Source organism: Crocodylus siamensis, chromosome 4 (genome assembly GCF_052110815.1).
Source record: "Crocodylus siamensis isolate JL-2025a chromosome 4, ASM5211081v1, whole genome shotgun sequence".
NCBI lineage: Eukaryota > Metazoa > Chordata > Crocodylia > Crocodylidae > Crocodylus > Crocodylus siamensis.
Genome location: NC_143398.1, coordinates 75,157,767 through 75,170,924, shown reverse-complemented (window position 1 = coordinate 75,170,924; position 13,158 = coordinate 75,157,767). Strand labels below are relative to the sequence as shown.

Here is a 13,158-nt window from a genome sequence, read left to right as displayed (position 1 = left end):
TTAATGCTGAGTTTTTTACGTCCAAATTGGAAAATTGGATGCTAGGGAATTGCGGAAAGGCTGAAAAATCAGAAAGAATCAGATGTCATTTATTTTAAGAATATGCGAGTTTTAGGCCAATACCACAGTGATGGATGAAATATAGCAACCAAAATAGAATGGAATGTTCTTGGGGGTCTTAGTCAGGATTTTTGAAAGCTTGAGGTCAGCAGTATTAGGATAACAAATGTCATTGGATCTCTAAATTTTATATGGGCAGCCACCAAAGATTGGCATAAGTGATCTTGATTTTATACTTGCTTTCCAACTTCTAAGTAATCTACTTTGTGGCAGTTCAACAACACCGTTCAATAATAGCAGTGACTCACTGTACTAAATGTACCCTGTGTCCACATTTTGTTTTCTTTACTGGTGACTGTTGTAATAGGAGTTTTTTAAAGTGTGTTTAATGACTGTGGTGAAGCTTGATAAATGTACTCAGAAGAGTCTGCAGTTTTTTTTGTATTATTTTATATAGCTTTTTAGAGCAGTGCTTCTCAACTTCTTTAAGCTCAAGGCACCCCTTGGAAAATTCTAGCTTTTACCTTTCTTTCCTTTTTTAAAAGAAATTGCTGTAAAAATAATACAGCAATTCTTTTGCTGCAAAGAACTCAAAGACTAATAACAGGTCAGAATGATTTTTACACCACGGAGTCCTATTTAGGAATCTCTAGGCTTATCTTGCAACTCAGGCATAGGTGTTTGAACACCTAATAGTACTTAATATTAGAGCACCTCACAGCACTTTTAAAGGATCTCACACCACCCAATCATGTAGTGACAGCTTGGTTGAGAATCACTGTTCTAGAGTGTGCCTGAAGCATTGGAAGGTAAGGATTACTATTACGTGCATAAATGAAAAGACACAGTTGAACAGTTTACAAAAAATAGAAAATATGTAGGGGAACACTGGACACCAATGTACATTCAGCTCTGTGAATGCGTTAGAACACACACGTGAAATTAATAAGTGTTAGAATTCACGTAGTCTTGTGATTTTTATGTACAGGGATATGTTGGAAGGGTCTTGCCAAAATAAATGCTATGCAGTACTTTTTTGGAATAATGCAGATGATTCTTCCAAGGATCCTCTTGCCTGCTAATGTAGAATACGCCAATGTTTGTTGCATCTTTTTTCAGAAATGTTTTTCTTAAATGCAGAATATTTTGGAGTTGAGACACATTTTGAAAGGGAACACCTGCAAAAATTCTGATGTTAATAAAAATGATGCTGTTCTCCTCCTCAGTGCAGAGGAGTTGTTTTTTGGGTTGGACTGCAGGAAAGGTGCAGTAGCCTAGAAGTGAAAGAGCAGGACAGGGGGAGTTACAGTCAAGAATCTACTTCTTATGTTACTTGAGACTCTATAGGTGGTGTTATTCGTCCCTCCAAAGAGCTTGCCTTGTTCATGAAGAGTGCAGTGATATTGTTAGGGACTTAACAAAATCACGGTGGAAGTGCGCTGCACATCAGCTACTTTAATCTTGCTTGTTTTGCCGCCCTCCCTCCCCCTGTTCCTGATTGGTGGAGTGGCCCCAGAGGCCCTGCTGCTTCCTGCTGATTGGCCAGCAGGCAATAACTGCAGTTTTCAGTATGCCGTAGTTTTGTCTCCTGGCCAGTTAGCAGTGAGCAGTGGGGCTGCTGGGGTCCCAGGAAACAAATCACAGCATATTTAAAACCATGGTTTTTGCATCCTGCCTGATCAGTAAGCAGCACAACCACTGGGGCTCCCCCTGCCAACTGGGGACAGGGCATGTGGCAAAACGATCAAAACTAAAGGAGCCGTTGCACAATGCACTTCTGTTGCGATTGGTAGGTCCCTAGATATTGTTTATTCAAAAGGAAAATGTAGGGGAATTACAAGCAATTGTAATGTGAAAATGCATTCCCTCATTTCATTCTTACAATTGCATAATCATTTTTGGTTTAAACATGGTTCCTGACTCCAAGTAGTGTCTTACTTTTGTCTATAAATTCTGCTATAAATTAGCATGTGTTATTAACTGCTTTTTGATTGTGATATTAAATGTAGTGGCTATATACAGCAATACTGTTGTGTTATATTGTTGGGTCAACAACTCATTCCCCACCCAGTCTGGTCCTATTTAAATAGAAATAGGTACTTTTTATTTTTTAGCTTTTGTTTGAATACTGTGTAGGATTGTGGTAATAACCCAGCTGAGGTCTTAAAATATTCTTCAATTAAAAAGGAGAGGCAAAGAGAATTTAGAGAATAATCCTTTTGCCTTTAATAGCAGGTAGAGAAGCAGGGGCAATGTATGCACTTGTGAAATTATTCTCATGCTTGAAAAAGGTTAATTTCTAAACACTTTGAATTTGCATGGATTTCTTTGCAATTCAGTTTTCTGGCAAATATTCTCCAGCCCATATTTCCTTTTTATAATAGCCATAACAAAATTGGAACTCTACATGGTGTTCCAGTAATGCATGGTTGAATAGCATCCAGTTTTTTCCTGCACTTTAACATAACTCTGCTGTGCTTCATCTATTTGTAGATTGTTAAAATGTATATTTAATGAAAGTACAAATACTGACCTACTCTAATGAGTTTTTTGTTTTTGTTTTGTCTCCCCAGAGTGATAGCCTTGCAAGGTATGTTGGCTTTTTTAACAAAATATTTTTTTTAAAATATTATCCTCTTGATTCATGTATTTTATTGGGAAAAACCCACTTCGATTTCAGTATTAGGCTAGGCTGACCTCTAAAAACGTCAGTACTATGTAAAGATTTAGTACGTCTTTTATACATAAAGATGAGGTAGTCAGAAAGCTCCAGAAGGGATATTTAATTTTTTGCATGCAATTGGAGCTGATTCGTAAGTACATTCAAAGTGATAACCGTATTTACTGAATGAATTAGTTGTAGGACACCTAAAATGTTCTAGGTATTTTGAATAATGTAAGTGATACAGTCAGTGTGCTACAAAATGTACAGTATAAATCCACTATAAATGACAAGTGGTTCTGAATGCTGAAGTTCTCAGATAACCTTTTGGACTATCAGAAAGAGGCCCCAGTGCTCAGGAAATTAGGCTCCATTGAAGTTCCCTAATGTGAAACTCCAAAAGCGTTAGTCACTTAGGAAAATTTTTAACTAATTTTTTTAGCCATATCAAATGAATTAATTCTAAATGCTGAGATTTTGATTTGTTTTTTTCCTGTCAAAATTCTCTTCTGTCAACATGAAGCATGATGGCAGAGGAGAGTCCTAGGAGTGACTCCTTTCTTGCATCAGTGAAGTGAAGCAAATAGAACCCATATAAGCAATATAAAAATAAATTTAATATTTTTTGCTTCTTTAAATGATGGGCTGGTTAGTTTAGACTCCCTAGTTCCATCTTTCCTATTTCTTTCTCCCACTAATATCGTATCTTTAAGCTGAAGATTGGAATCTGCCTTTAAAAAGAAGACAAATTCTTGCCCTTACAATTTCTAGATTTTTGCATTTCTAGATTTTTTTTTTTTCCTGTAGTATTAAATTACCTCTCTACAGTTTCTTAAATAATAATATGAGCACTTAAAGGCAGTTAGCCATGCTAGTCCAAAGTCAGGCAGAAGAACTGACTGGTTCAGACAAACGTGAATTTTCTTAATCAGCACCCTACTTCATCAGATACTGCTGTCTAAGAAAGCTCATGCCTTTCTGAACCAGTTAGTCTCTAAGGCTGCTGGGAGATGTGAAGGCAATCTTATGCCCTCTCCCCCTGTTGCACAACCTGACATGGCAAATACACATGGTAAGTTGTGCAAGTATGGGAACGGGGCATAAAATTTGCCACATCCCAGTTGCATGGCTGCCAGGGCTGTCCTGTGTTGATTCTGACAGTCATCTGATCATCAGCATTGTGCAGGGGGGTTCCGGATATGGGACATAGATGCCCTATGGCCAGTCCCTGAGATTAGGCAGGGACAGCTCTAGGTCCGAAACAGAAACCCAGAGATGCCTCTTGCCCAGTTTCAAGGGTAGGACTCTCCTTAACCTGGCAGGTTTGCTTGAGTGGCAGGGCAAGGCTCTCTTGAAGTCCTGGATCATGGGGAGCTCCTGGGCTCACTGCCTGGTTCTGAATCCAGGGCCTGTCCATCCATATGCTGACACACATTTGATTTGCTCAGAGCCATGCTCCACATTCAGTTTATAGTGCCATACAAACAAGCCACAAAGCTATTCCACATCTTGTGAATTGTTTTCATGGTTAGTTTGCCATTTTATGACATCATAAGTAGGTTTAATGTGTCCATTTGTGTATTTATAGTGTGATAAACACATTAATAGCACCATAAATGTAGCATCTATTAGTCTCCTAAGGTGCCACCCTGCCCTACCTTCAGTGCAAGTGCTTGCGCATATTTTGCTTTAGGCAGGCTATGGCTTCCTAGGCTCTTAATAGCTAGCTTGATGTTGAGTACAATGTATGTTGAGTGTCACTTTAAATGTGAAGGGACCTGAAATGCAAAAGAAATAAATGCTGGAAACTAGCTAGATGCTCTTTACTCATTCTTAAAAGGAGAACTTTAAAGATGTGTAAAAATGTATTGAATGAGTGTATTTGAATTGAAATTATTTCTTGGTGAGGCGGGGTGTAAGTCATACATGGCAGTCAGGAGACATATTTTCCATACAGAATAAAACTTGAAGTACTGAATAGATGAAAAAACTTAGAAACCTCAGTTTGCACCAAATTAGAAAGAGGATAGAAAAAAATGGTTTGATTATATTAAAATAATGATATGGGGTATTTGTACATTCTTGTTTCAAAGTTGAAAATACAGTTTTTGATGTGCTTGAACTAAGTGAGTAATAGCATGCATGGAGGTTCAACATGGAAAACTTTAACCCCTTTTATTTTAAAGATACGATACGGGGTCTATCAGTACATCTTCAGGTGACCGTTACGATTCAGTGCAGTCACGTTCTGGGTCACAGAGTTACCTTGAAGACCGAAAACCATACTGTAGTAGGCTAGAGAAAGAAGATGCACCTGATTTTAAAAAGGTAACTGATCCAGTAATTTTGATATTAAAATAAAATTGTTTGTTGTCATCTGTTAAAAATTCTGCCCTGCTATGATTTATTACTTGTGTTAAGTCTCAAATCCTGCCTCGCCATCAGTGTTCACCCTTAGTAATTCACCAGGGTTAAAGGGACAAAGACAAAGGAAAGAATCAGGCCACCCTCTAGGAACAGAATATTTCCTGGTTTTGGCAACCCCCTAGGGTGAGCAGGAGAACCATGGTATTTTTTTTGTGGCTACCAATGCTATTAATATTGCTGGGTACTTATGGAAACTTACTGGTGCGCACATTCTACCTACCTGCTAGGGGTGTGCGAAGCTTTAGTCACTGATTTGATTCGGTGGCCAGATCTCCGAATCCAAATTGAATTGAAGCCTCCAAATCAATTCGGAAGGCAGGCGTGCAGCAAACATAAACCGAGAAGAGGGAGGGGGAAGTGGGGGAAGATACTGACATCTGTAGCTGGCCTGTGACTATGATCTTTTTCTGAGTTCCCTTCCAATCGCATATGTTATATATGTAGAAACAGCATATAAGGCAGCTGTGTGAAGTGATCTAAATCAGAGGTTTTCAAACTGTGGTCCATGGACCACCACTGGTCCACGAGCTCCATTCAGGTGGTTTGCAGAAAGGTTGCAAACCAATCAAGAATATCTGTACTTGGCCCTGCACTTGTACACCGAGACCCTCAGGAATTTTCAAGTGGTCCACGAAAAGAAGTTTGAGAACCACTGATCTGGATGCAAAAACTCATGGACTCAATATAGACATTGGATTTATGATGCACTATAACCTGCCTGACACCTGACCCCCCCCCCAGGTACCTGTCTACTTTTACCTGCGCTGCTGCGTCTCTCTTCCCTCTCTCTCCCCCAGCCTGTCTCTCATTCCCTGATGCCTCAATTTACATCTTTTCTGACTGGCTTTCTTGCTTGCAGCCCAGCCTCTGGCTTCCTTATTATTCATTCTATCCAGGAAGAGTGCACATACCAACTGCAGATGCTTCCTCAGCCTGATTTTTAAACTCGAAAGTGTGCCAAGATATATTACTCCCAACTATTCAGTTGGTCTAATAAAAGATATCACTTCTACTCAAAGAACCTTGTCTGCCTGTTCCTTAGATCAACACTGCTACAACCAGAAACCCAGTTAACACACACAAGTGACATGAATTTTGCTTTCAACAGTTTGAGGTGCTCTTTAATAAAAGCCCCTGCACTTATCTCCTTGAAACATGGCAGGCTTCATGCCCTCGGAAGGGGCTACCATCCCTTCTGCATTCATCCTGCTCTGCCTTAACACATACAAGTGATACAAGTTTTGCTTTCAGAACCGTGAGGTGCACTTTCACACAAGCTCCTGTACCTAGCTCCTTGAAACTTAGTAGGCTTCATGCCCTCAGAAGGGGCTATCATCCCTGCTGTTTTCATCCAATTCTGGAAAAAAAAAAAAAAAGACAGTTATAGGTGCTTTAGTGATTTCCCCATTATAGTCTACAGCTAAATCGGCACCAAATCTTTCAAATCCAGTTTGGCCGAATCAATCTGGGACAGTGATCCGAATCACCGAATCAAATCACTGTCCCCCAAATCGGCCGAATCCAAATCAAAGACAGGCCATTTTGCACAGGCCTACTACCTACCTGCTACCTCCCTCTAGGTTTTATTGGTTAAAAGTAAAAAAGAGGCTATTTGATTCAAAATGACCAACTGTATGTTTGTCAAAAACATACATACTTAAAATTTCCTGTACTATGGAAGTAAAAATACCTTTCATGCACAAAAACACTTACAGGAAAAGTCAAAAGTTGCTTCTTTCAGGAAATGTAAAAATTCTACTCTTGAAAGCTAGTATTTTCTTGTGTTTCTTCTTGAAGTGCATTGAAATTTCCTGTATAATTTCAGGGTTAACCCAATAGTTTAAAATGCTCTAAAATGTAACATCTAATCAAAATTGTACTGTTTGTGCGTATATTTAGAGCCATTTGGTCACACAGGTATGCTTCTCAAAGTTGGGTCAAAACAGCCATAGAATTTTAGGAGTAACTTCTTGGGGAATTAATTTGTTTATTTTTTAGATAGGATTCTGGCATAGCACATTTATTTATTTGATGTAGCCAAAAGGAATGCACATTTGTTAAACTTGTTAATGTTTTCTCTTAGCTTTATGAACAGATTGTAGCTGAAAATGAAAAGCTGAAAGCACAGTTACATGATACCAACATGGAGTTGACAGATCTTAAACTACAGTTGGAAAAGGCCACTCAGGTTTGTCCTAACAAAATAAAGTTGCATAGTGTGGCTAAAGATGTTTTTGGTTAAGATTTTTTTTTGTTCTTTTTTTGTAGTTAAGGAACAAATAGTGTAGCTTTAAATAGATACAGATAACTGTTCTGTAAATGGTGCACTGTAAATGGTGAACTAGGCGATCATATGAAATCTGTAGCCACATACAGGCATTACATTTCTTATTGGGAGAATCACCAGTCTCCCAGTAGGAACTACAAGCGTGCAAGCATTCATTCAGTTTCTCCTAAGGGGAACATGCAACTTCCAGGCTGAATGTCTGTACTGCGCTCGCTCTTTCAGACATTTCTGTTGGTGGATATTACTTAGAAAATGCTGCTGCTAGAAATGAATGCTTATATATTGTTAAACTAAAATGAGTGTTTTAAATATTGTTATCTAGTCTTTCCAGACACATATATCTATATACTGCATGGTAGCATGCATTACTGCTCTTCTGGTTAATTACTTAGTTTTTTTCATTGTTAAGACCAAGAAGAGCCAAAATGTGTTCCAGGGGAGGGGCAAGGGGTTTTTTTGTCTCCTCTGTTTCATCTAAACAAATGCTGTCTGTCACTTATGCTGCTGACCAACATAAAAAAAATAACCAAAACACACTCCGTCTCCTCCGCTACTGGAGGAGGCAGAGTGTTAGTTTGACCTGGCTCGCCCAACATCTGTATAGATTTTGCGTTTGAGCAGGACATTTTGGCACTTTTATCTAATGGCAGATTTAGTCGGCTACTGGATGGAAGTGCTAAAAAAGCCCCACCAAAGCGCTGTGTCTGTACAGATGTTGGGTGAGCCAGGTAGAACTAATGTGATACTGCTGCTGGGCATGTGTGGGGCTTGGCATGAGGGTATGCCAAATTTAAAGCACCATGTTAGTAAGGGGGGGGGAGGTTTACATTTCTAAACAGCCACTACTTTTTTATTTTCAGAGACAAGAAAGATTTGCTGACAGGTCACTCTTGGAAATGGAGAGAAGGGTAAGTATTTAGTATGTTTTATTGCATATTTTAGTTAATTTTGTTCTGCTGCTTGTTCAGCCAGAGGTTGGAGGGAAGGAGGGAGGTAGATATCAGTGGTAGGTGAAGTCATTCTTGTAAGATAAATTTTTTGAAAGACGGGGGAATTTTAGAATGAAGGATGACAATAAATATACAATAGCATTATAAGCAGTAGAAGGTTTCATTAAGAAAGCTCTTCAGTGTCAGTTTTGTTATACATGTATGCACCATTGACTTCTGTCCTCCCGGCCCCCATACATTAATCCTATTTCCCAGAACAATGCCTAGTTTTCTGAAAACTGAAGAAAGTCATACAGTCTTTTCTTAAAATTCAAAATCAACTTGCTGCATACTTTCTCTTTGCTTTCTCAACATCTGTTTATATTAGCAATTTTCAGGATTGAGAGAATGTCTTGATAGAATTTCTCTTTATCATCAGTAATAAATATTGCTCCTGTTTTGTTACACAAGGTATTGGACCTTAAACCTGTCATTGGTACACAGTTGTAAATGATGTCAAATTCTATGGCTGACAGTCATTTTACGTAGTAAGAATGATGCCACATTTGACTGGAATATGAAGATGGATTAGGGAGTGTTCAAGTTTTTTTGTTTGATTTGTACATCATTTATAACAGTTACAAGTGGTAGGGAAGAATTACATCCCTAGTTCTAACAGTATACCAGACTTCTTCATGTAATTCTACCTTCTAGTGTTTCAGATTAAGAAGGCAAACATCTTAATCTACAAAATGTAATGCTGGTAAATTAAAAACATGCACGTTTAGGTTGTGGTAGGAGACCATAGGGAGACAGAAATACTTAAGTGTCCTGGCTAGCTGAAGTTCCATGAATGAAACTTGGTGAATAAATGTTCCATAAGAAAAGTAAAAAGTCCTGGTATGCAATATTTAAGTGTGTATTCTCCAAGTAGCACCAATAGATATTTTAGTATACCATGTCCTATTTTTCAAACCATTTTCTCTCTCACTGCTAGAATAGTTTCATATCAGTTTTTTCCTTTGTCACAAGTGGCATTTAATTTTAGGTGTAATGGTACCCAATTTTTACATGGATCCCCAACTTGCATTTTGTTAATACTACAGTGCTTGATAATACTTTTACATTTCCTTTGTAAGAGTACTGATTTTCTCTTTCTCAAGATAGGCCACTGCATTCAGCAATTTGGTTATATTAATTCTTATTTTCCTGTAGGACGGGCAGCCAACCTGCAGCATGGGCCGCCTCTGCATGTGGCAGATTGGGGAAGGGAAAGAAAGCAGCAGAGTGGCAAATAAAATATGGAACAGAAAGCAAAGCATCAGATCAGGCAGGGAGCACAGGGCAGAAAGAACAGCAGTTTCGTCAGGGAGCACAAGGCAGAGTAGCAGAACAGGAAAGGGAAAGGCACGTGGAGAGAAGGCAGGGATGATTTGTCATGTCTGCAAAAAAATGTTGGCCCCCACTACTCTAGGAGACTCTATTTTATTGAGTCAAAATATTTGTTTACACAAAATTGAGGACAATATTTCTAGTCATCCTCCCCTCCAAAAAACTGTGAGAAGAACAGTAAAGTTGGTTGTATTTTACATATAGCTGAAACCTGACTGGCTCAAGGATTTCATTTGTTTGTGTTTTACTAACTCGAGCTTAACTGTGCTATGTGCAGAGAATAGATTATTTGTCTTTGGTTATAAATTTCCGCCCTTACTTTTACTTCACATAGTTGCATTGGTGCTCATACACAAAGTTGATGGGAGCTTTAATGCTCATTCCTCAGTGAAGTAATTTTTTCCATCCCTTGAGTTTTTTTAATAACTGTGTAAAAAAAAAATGGGGTGACTGAATCAAGAATGATAGCTAGTCAAGATGAAAAAAATTATGTCAATCTGACCCTAGTAATAAATCAAAATGATGGATGTAAATTCAGAATGCTCTCAAAACAGCTTCTTATTCAGGTTATGTCAGTTTTATTTTTAAAATAATATTAAATTGTCTAAAATTCAGCTAACAGCGATAACCCCCCTCCCTGGCTCCAGACCCCAGCCAGGATTTGCCTGGGGGCCAGTGAGCCAGCCCTCACTGCTCCAGCTGGAGCAAACAGCCCAGCCCAGCCCAGGGCTACAAAGCATGCTGGGAGACTCTGATTTAACAAGAATCAGGAAGTGGTCTGTGACAGAAGTTTCATAAACTGGTTTAACCCAAAGCAGTTAAGTTTGATATTACATTCAACCAGGTTTATCTTAAACCAGTTTCAGCCATTTTGAAACTGGCTTATGTGCACTGAATCGATATTCTATTACAGGTTTAAACCAGTTTTCTGATGACTTAAACCAGTTTCTGTGCAACTTCTGTCCCTAGCCTAACTGAATTTCTGGACCCCAGCGTGGCCTATTTTCCATCTGAAGTCTACTTTTTTGAAGAAGCAACAAGACAAGTAAACTTATGAATGCCACCACTTCATAAGTTAAGATATTCAAAATTGACTATCCCTTTAACTCCTCCAAGATAGGCTTCCATGCTATAAACTCTGGATTCAGTGTCAACATCATTCCTTTGTGAATCATTAGTCTTTCAAGTATCTGGCCAATTATTGCATTTACTCAGATATAGTACAGTAGATTATGCCTGGTATACATCTGATCACTGCTCAAAGATCCCAGTTTACAGCTGGACCAGAGGTTGTGTTTACGGCCTTTTACTCTAAAATGTACATTGACCAATTAAATCTGCAATATTTGGAATAGAATAAAAACTCCAAGCATCTTTGACCTCCCAGAATTTGGAAATATCCACATTTTGGGATTTAGGTTGAGGATGTGTCTGTTACAAAAATATAATTGGTAAGGGATTCCTCATTATTCCTGTGTATTGAGTTGAGTAAATTCCCCCTAAGGAAGCAGAGATGTTCATAAACACAAGAAAACACAGAATTTCCTTAGGCTGGTTGTCTTCATACTCCAGTGCGTTGTCATCTGCATTCTGACTTCCGTTGATCCCTTTACAGGGATTGGCTGCTGCCTTCAAACTCATTGTTAATGTGATTCAACTTGTGTTGCCTTTCCTTATTCAGGCATCTCAGTGTTTTGGCAAATCTTATTTTTTGTTGTTGTTCCTTTCCTCCTAAAAAATTGTTTTTGATTTGGTCACGGAGGCCAGATGAGGAGGTCAGATATTGAAGTGGGTGCATGTGCTAGCATGGCACTGGAGAATTGGGAGGACAAAAGCCAAGCAGAACCTAATAATAGCCCTCACTAGCGATGGATTTGTAACACTAAGCTTCGTCTTTGGCTGAGTTTCTTCTAAGTAGGAGTAAAAAGTCAATTTAAAAAAACGAAACGTACTAGAACAGATAAGATATGGCACCAATACTATTCTCCTTAAATTTGTATCTTTTTTTTTTCAAGAAAGGAAACATCAGTTTAGATCTTTATAATGCTTCTGGCTTCTTTTTGTCTACTCCCATTTTCTAGAAATCTTACTTTCAGTGGTAGCCACTGTGGACATTGCAGAGTAGAACAGCATCAGTGCACAGTAACTGCTTGTAGGTTGTTACAGTTGACTGAAGTTCATGAATTGATATTTTCCAGGGCAAGTGTAAACTGTATTTTGACAAAATTTCTTTTAATTATTTTACAGATATTCAGCTATTATAGATTGGCATAGCTACATGAGGTCCTGGTCTGTCTGATTAGGATCCTAGGAGCTGTGATAATATATCAGCTGAGTTTCTATTTCATATTTAGTTTTAATTGTGAGGATGCTTCATTACTATTGTAAACTACAGGACAGAATATTTGAATGATTTAGTATTTGCTATATCATTTTTTGCCTTGAGCTTGTGTACCCCTAAGAGTTTGCTATAGCTAGCCAGTGGAGAGACAAGACAGCTTCTGATAGCTAAAGGATTCTTGCTAGGGTACCTTAAACCAGTTCTAGCATATAATTAACAATACTGGCAAATGAACTTCTTACTGGTATAGCTACATATAATTAGTTTATAACTAGTTGTAGGGAAGGGAGATTTTTTTTTTTTCCAGGCTGCTGACTGGTAAAACTGTGCCAGCAAAACTAAAATGTGAACAAAGTCTAAAGTGGTGAACATGGTCTGCAGTATTCTGCTATGTGGTGAATCAAGGAATTGACTAATCAGTAACTTGTTTGTTTAAAAAAAGTCAGACTTGCTTATTTAAAAAAAAAAAAAACAGCTTTCTGAAGATTATGGTTGATTAATGGAAATACTCGCTGACAGCAGTCTTCCAAACAGTTAATTTATTACAATTTATGCCAAACTTTTCCTGTAATATGGTAGAGTATATCCAGGTATTTTTTCCTCTGTGTGAAAACAGTGATATCTATTAGGCAGTGTAATTTTTACAGAATATTGTTGCAATAGAAGGAACATATTTTTAAGGATTCTTCTCTATCATTCAAAATATTCTCAATATCAGTTATTAATTAGAATGTGACCGTTCAGCAATGAATTATTTATCTAAGGCAGTGCAATTAAATGCTGTCTTTTGTAGCTTTTGTAAGAGGGGGGAAAAAAGACTAGCGAAATCTGAACTCGTAGGTCACTATGTCTAGCAATTCTCAGACAGGATCACTATAGCTAAATAGATAATTTATCAAATACAGGAACACATTTACCCTGGTGTAACTGTATTGGTTTTCTAATATGAATCTTTTAAAATGTTTTTGATCCATTGTTCCGCTCTTGATACTTGCAGAGGTTTTCAAATATTGCTTAATTTCAGAGCACTGGCAGTAAATATTACATTACAAAATTAATA

At 38.1% G+C, this 13,158-nt stretch overlaps 1 protein-coding gene across 4 annotated transcripts in view; it reads left to right on the top strand.

Moving 5' to 3' along the window:
• The window catches only part of PPP1R12A (protein phosphatase 1 regulatory subunit 12A), a 194,812-nt gene that overhangs the window by 169,258 nt on the left and 12,396 nt on the right, over positions 1-13,158 (top strand). For all 4 annotated transcript variants that reach the window (XM_090042597.1, XM_090042594.1, XM_090042595.1 and 1 more), the window contains 4 exons: positions 2,634-2,650; positions 4,909-5,050; positions 7,233-7,337; positions 8,297-8,344. In XM_090042597.1, coding sequence (XP_089898723.1) covers positions 2,634-2,650; positions 4,909-5,050; positions 7,233-7,337; positions 8,297-8,344 — 312 coding nt within the window. The remainder of the gene's footprint in view (positions 1-2,633; positions 2,651-4,908; positions 5,051-7,232; positions 7,338-8,296; positions 8,345-13,158) is intronic.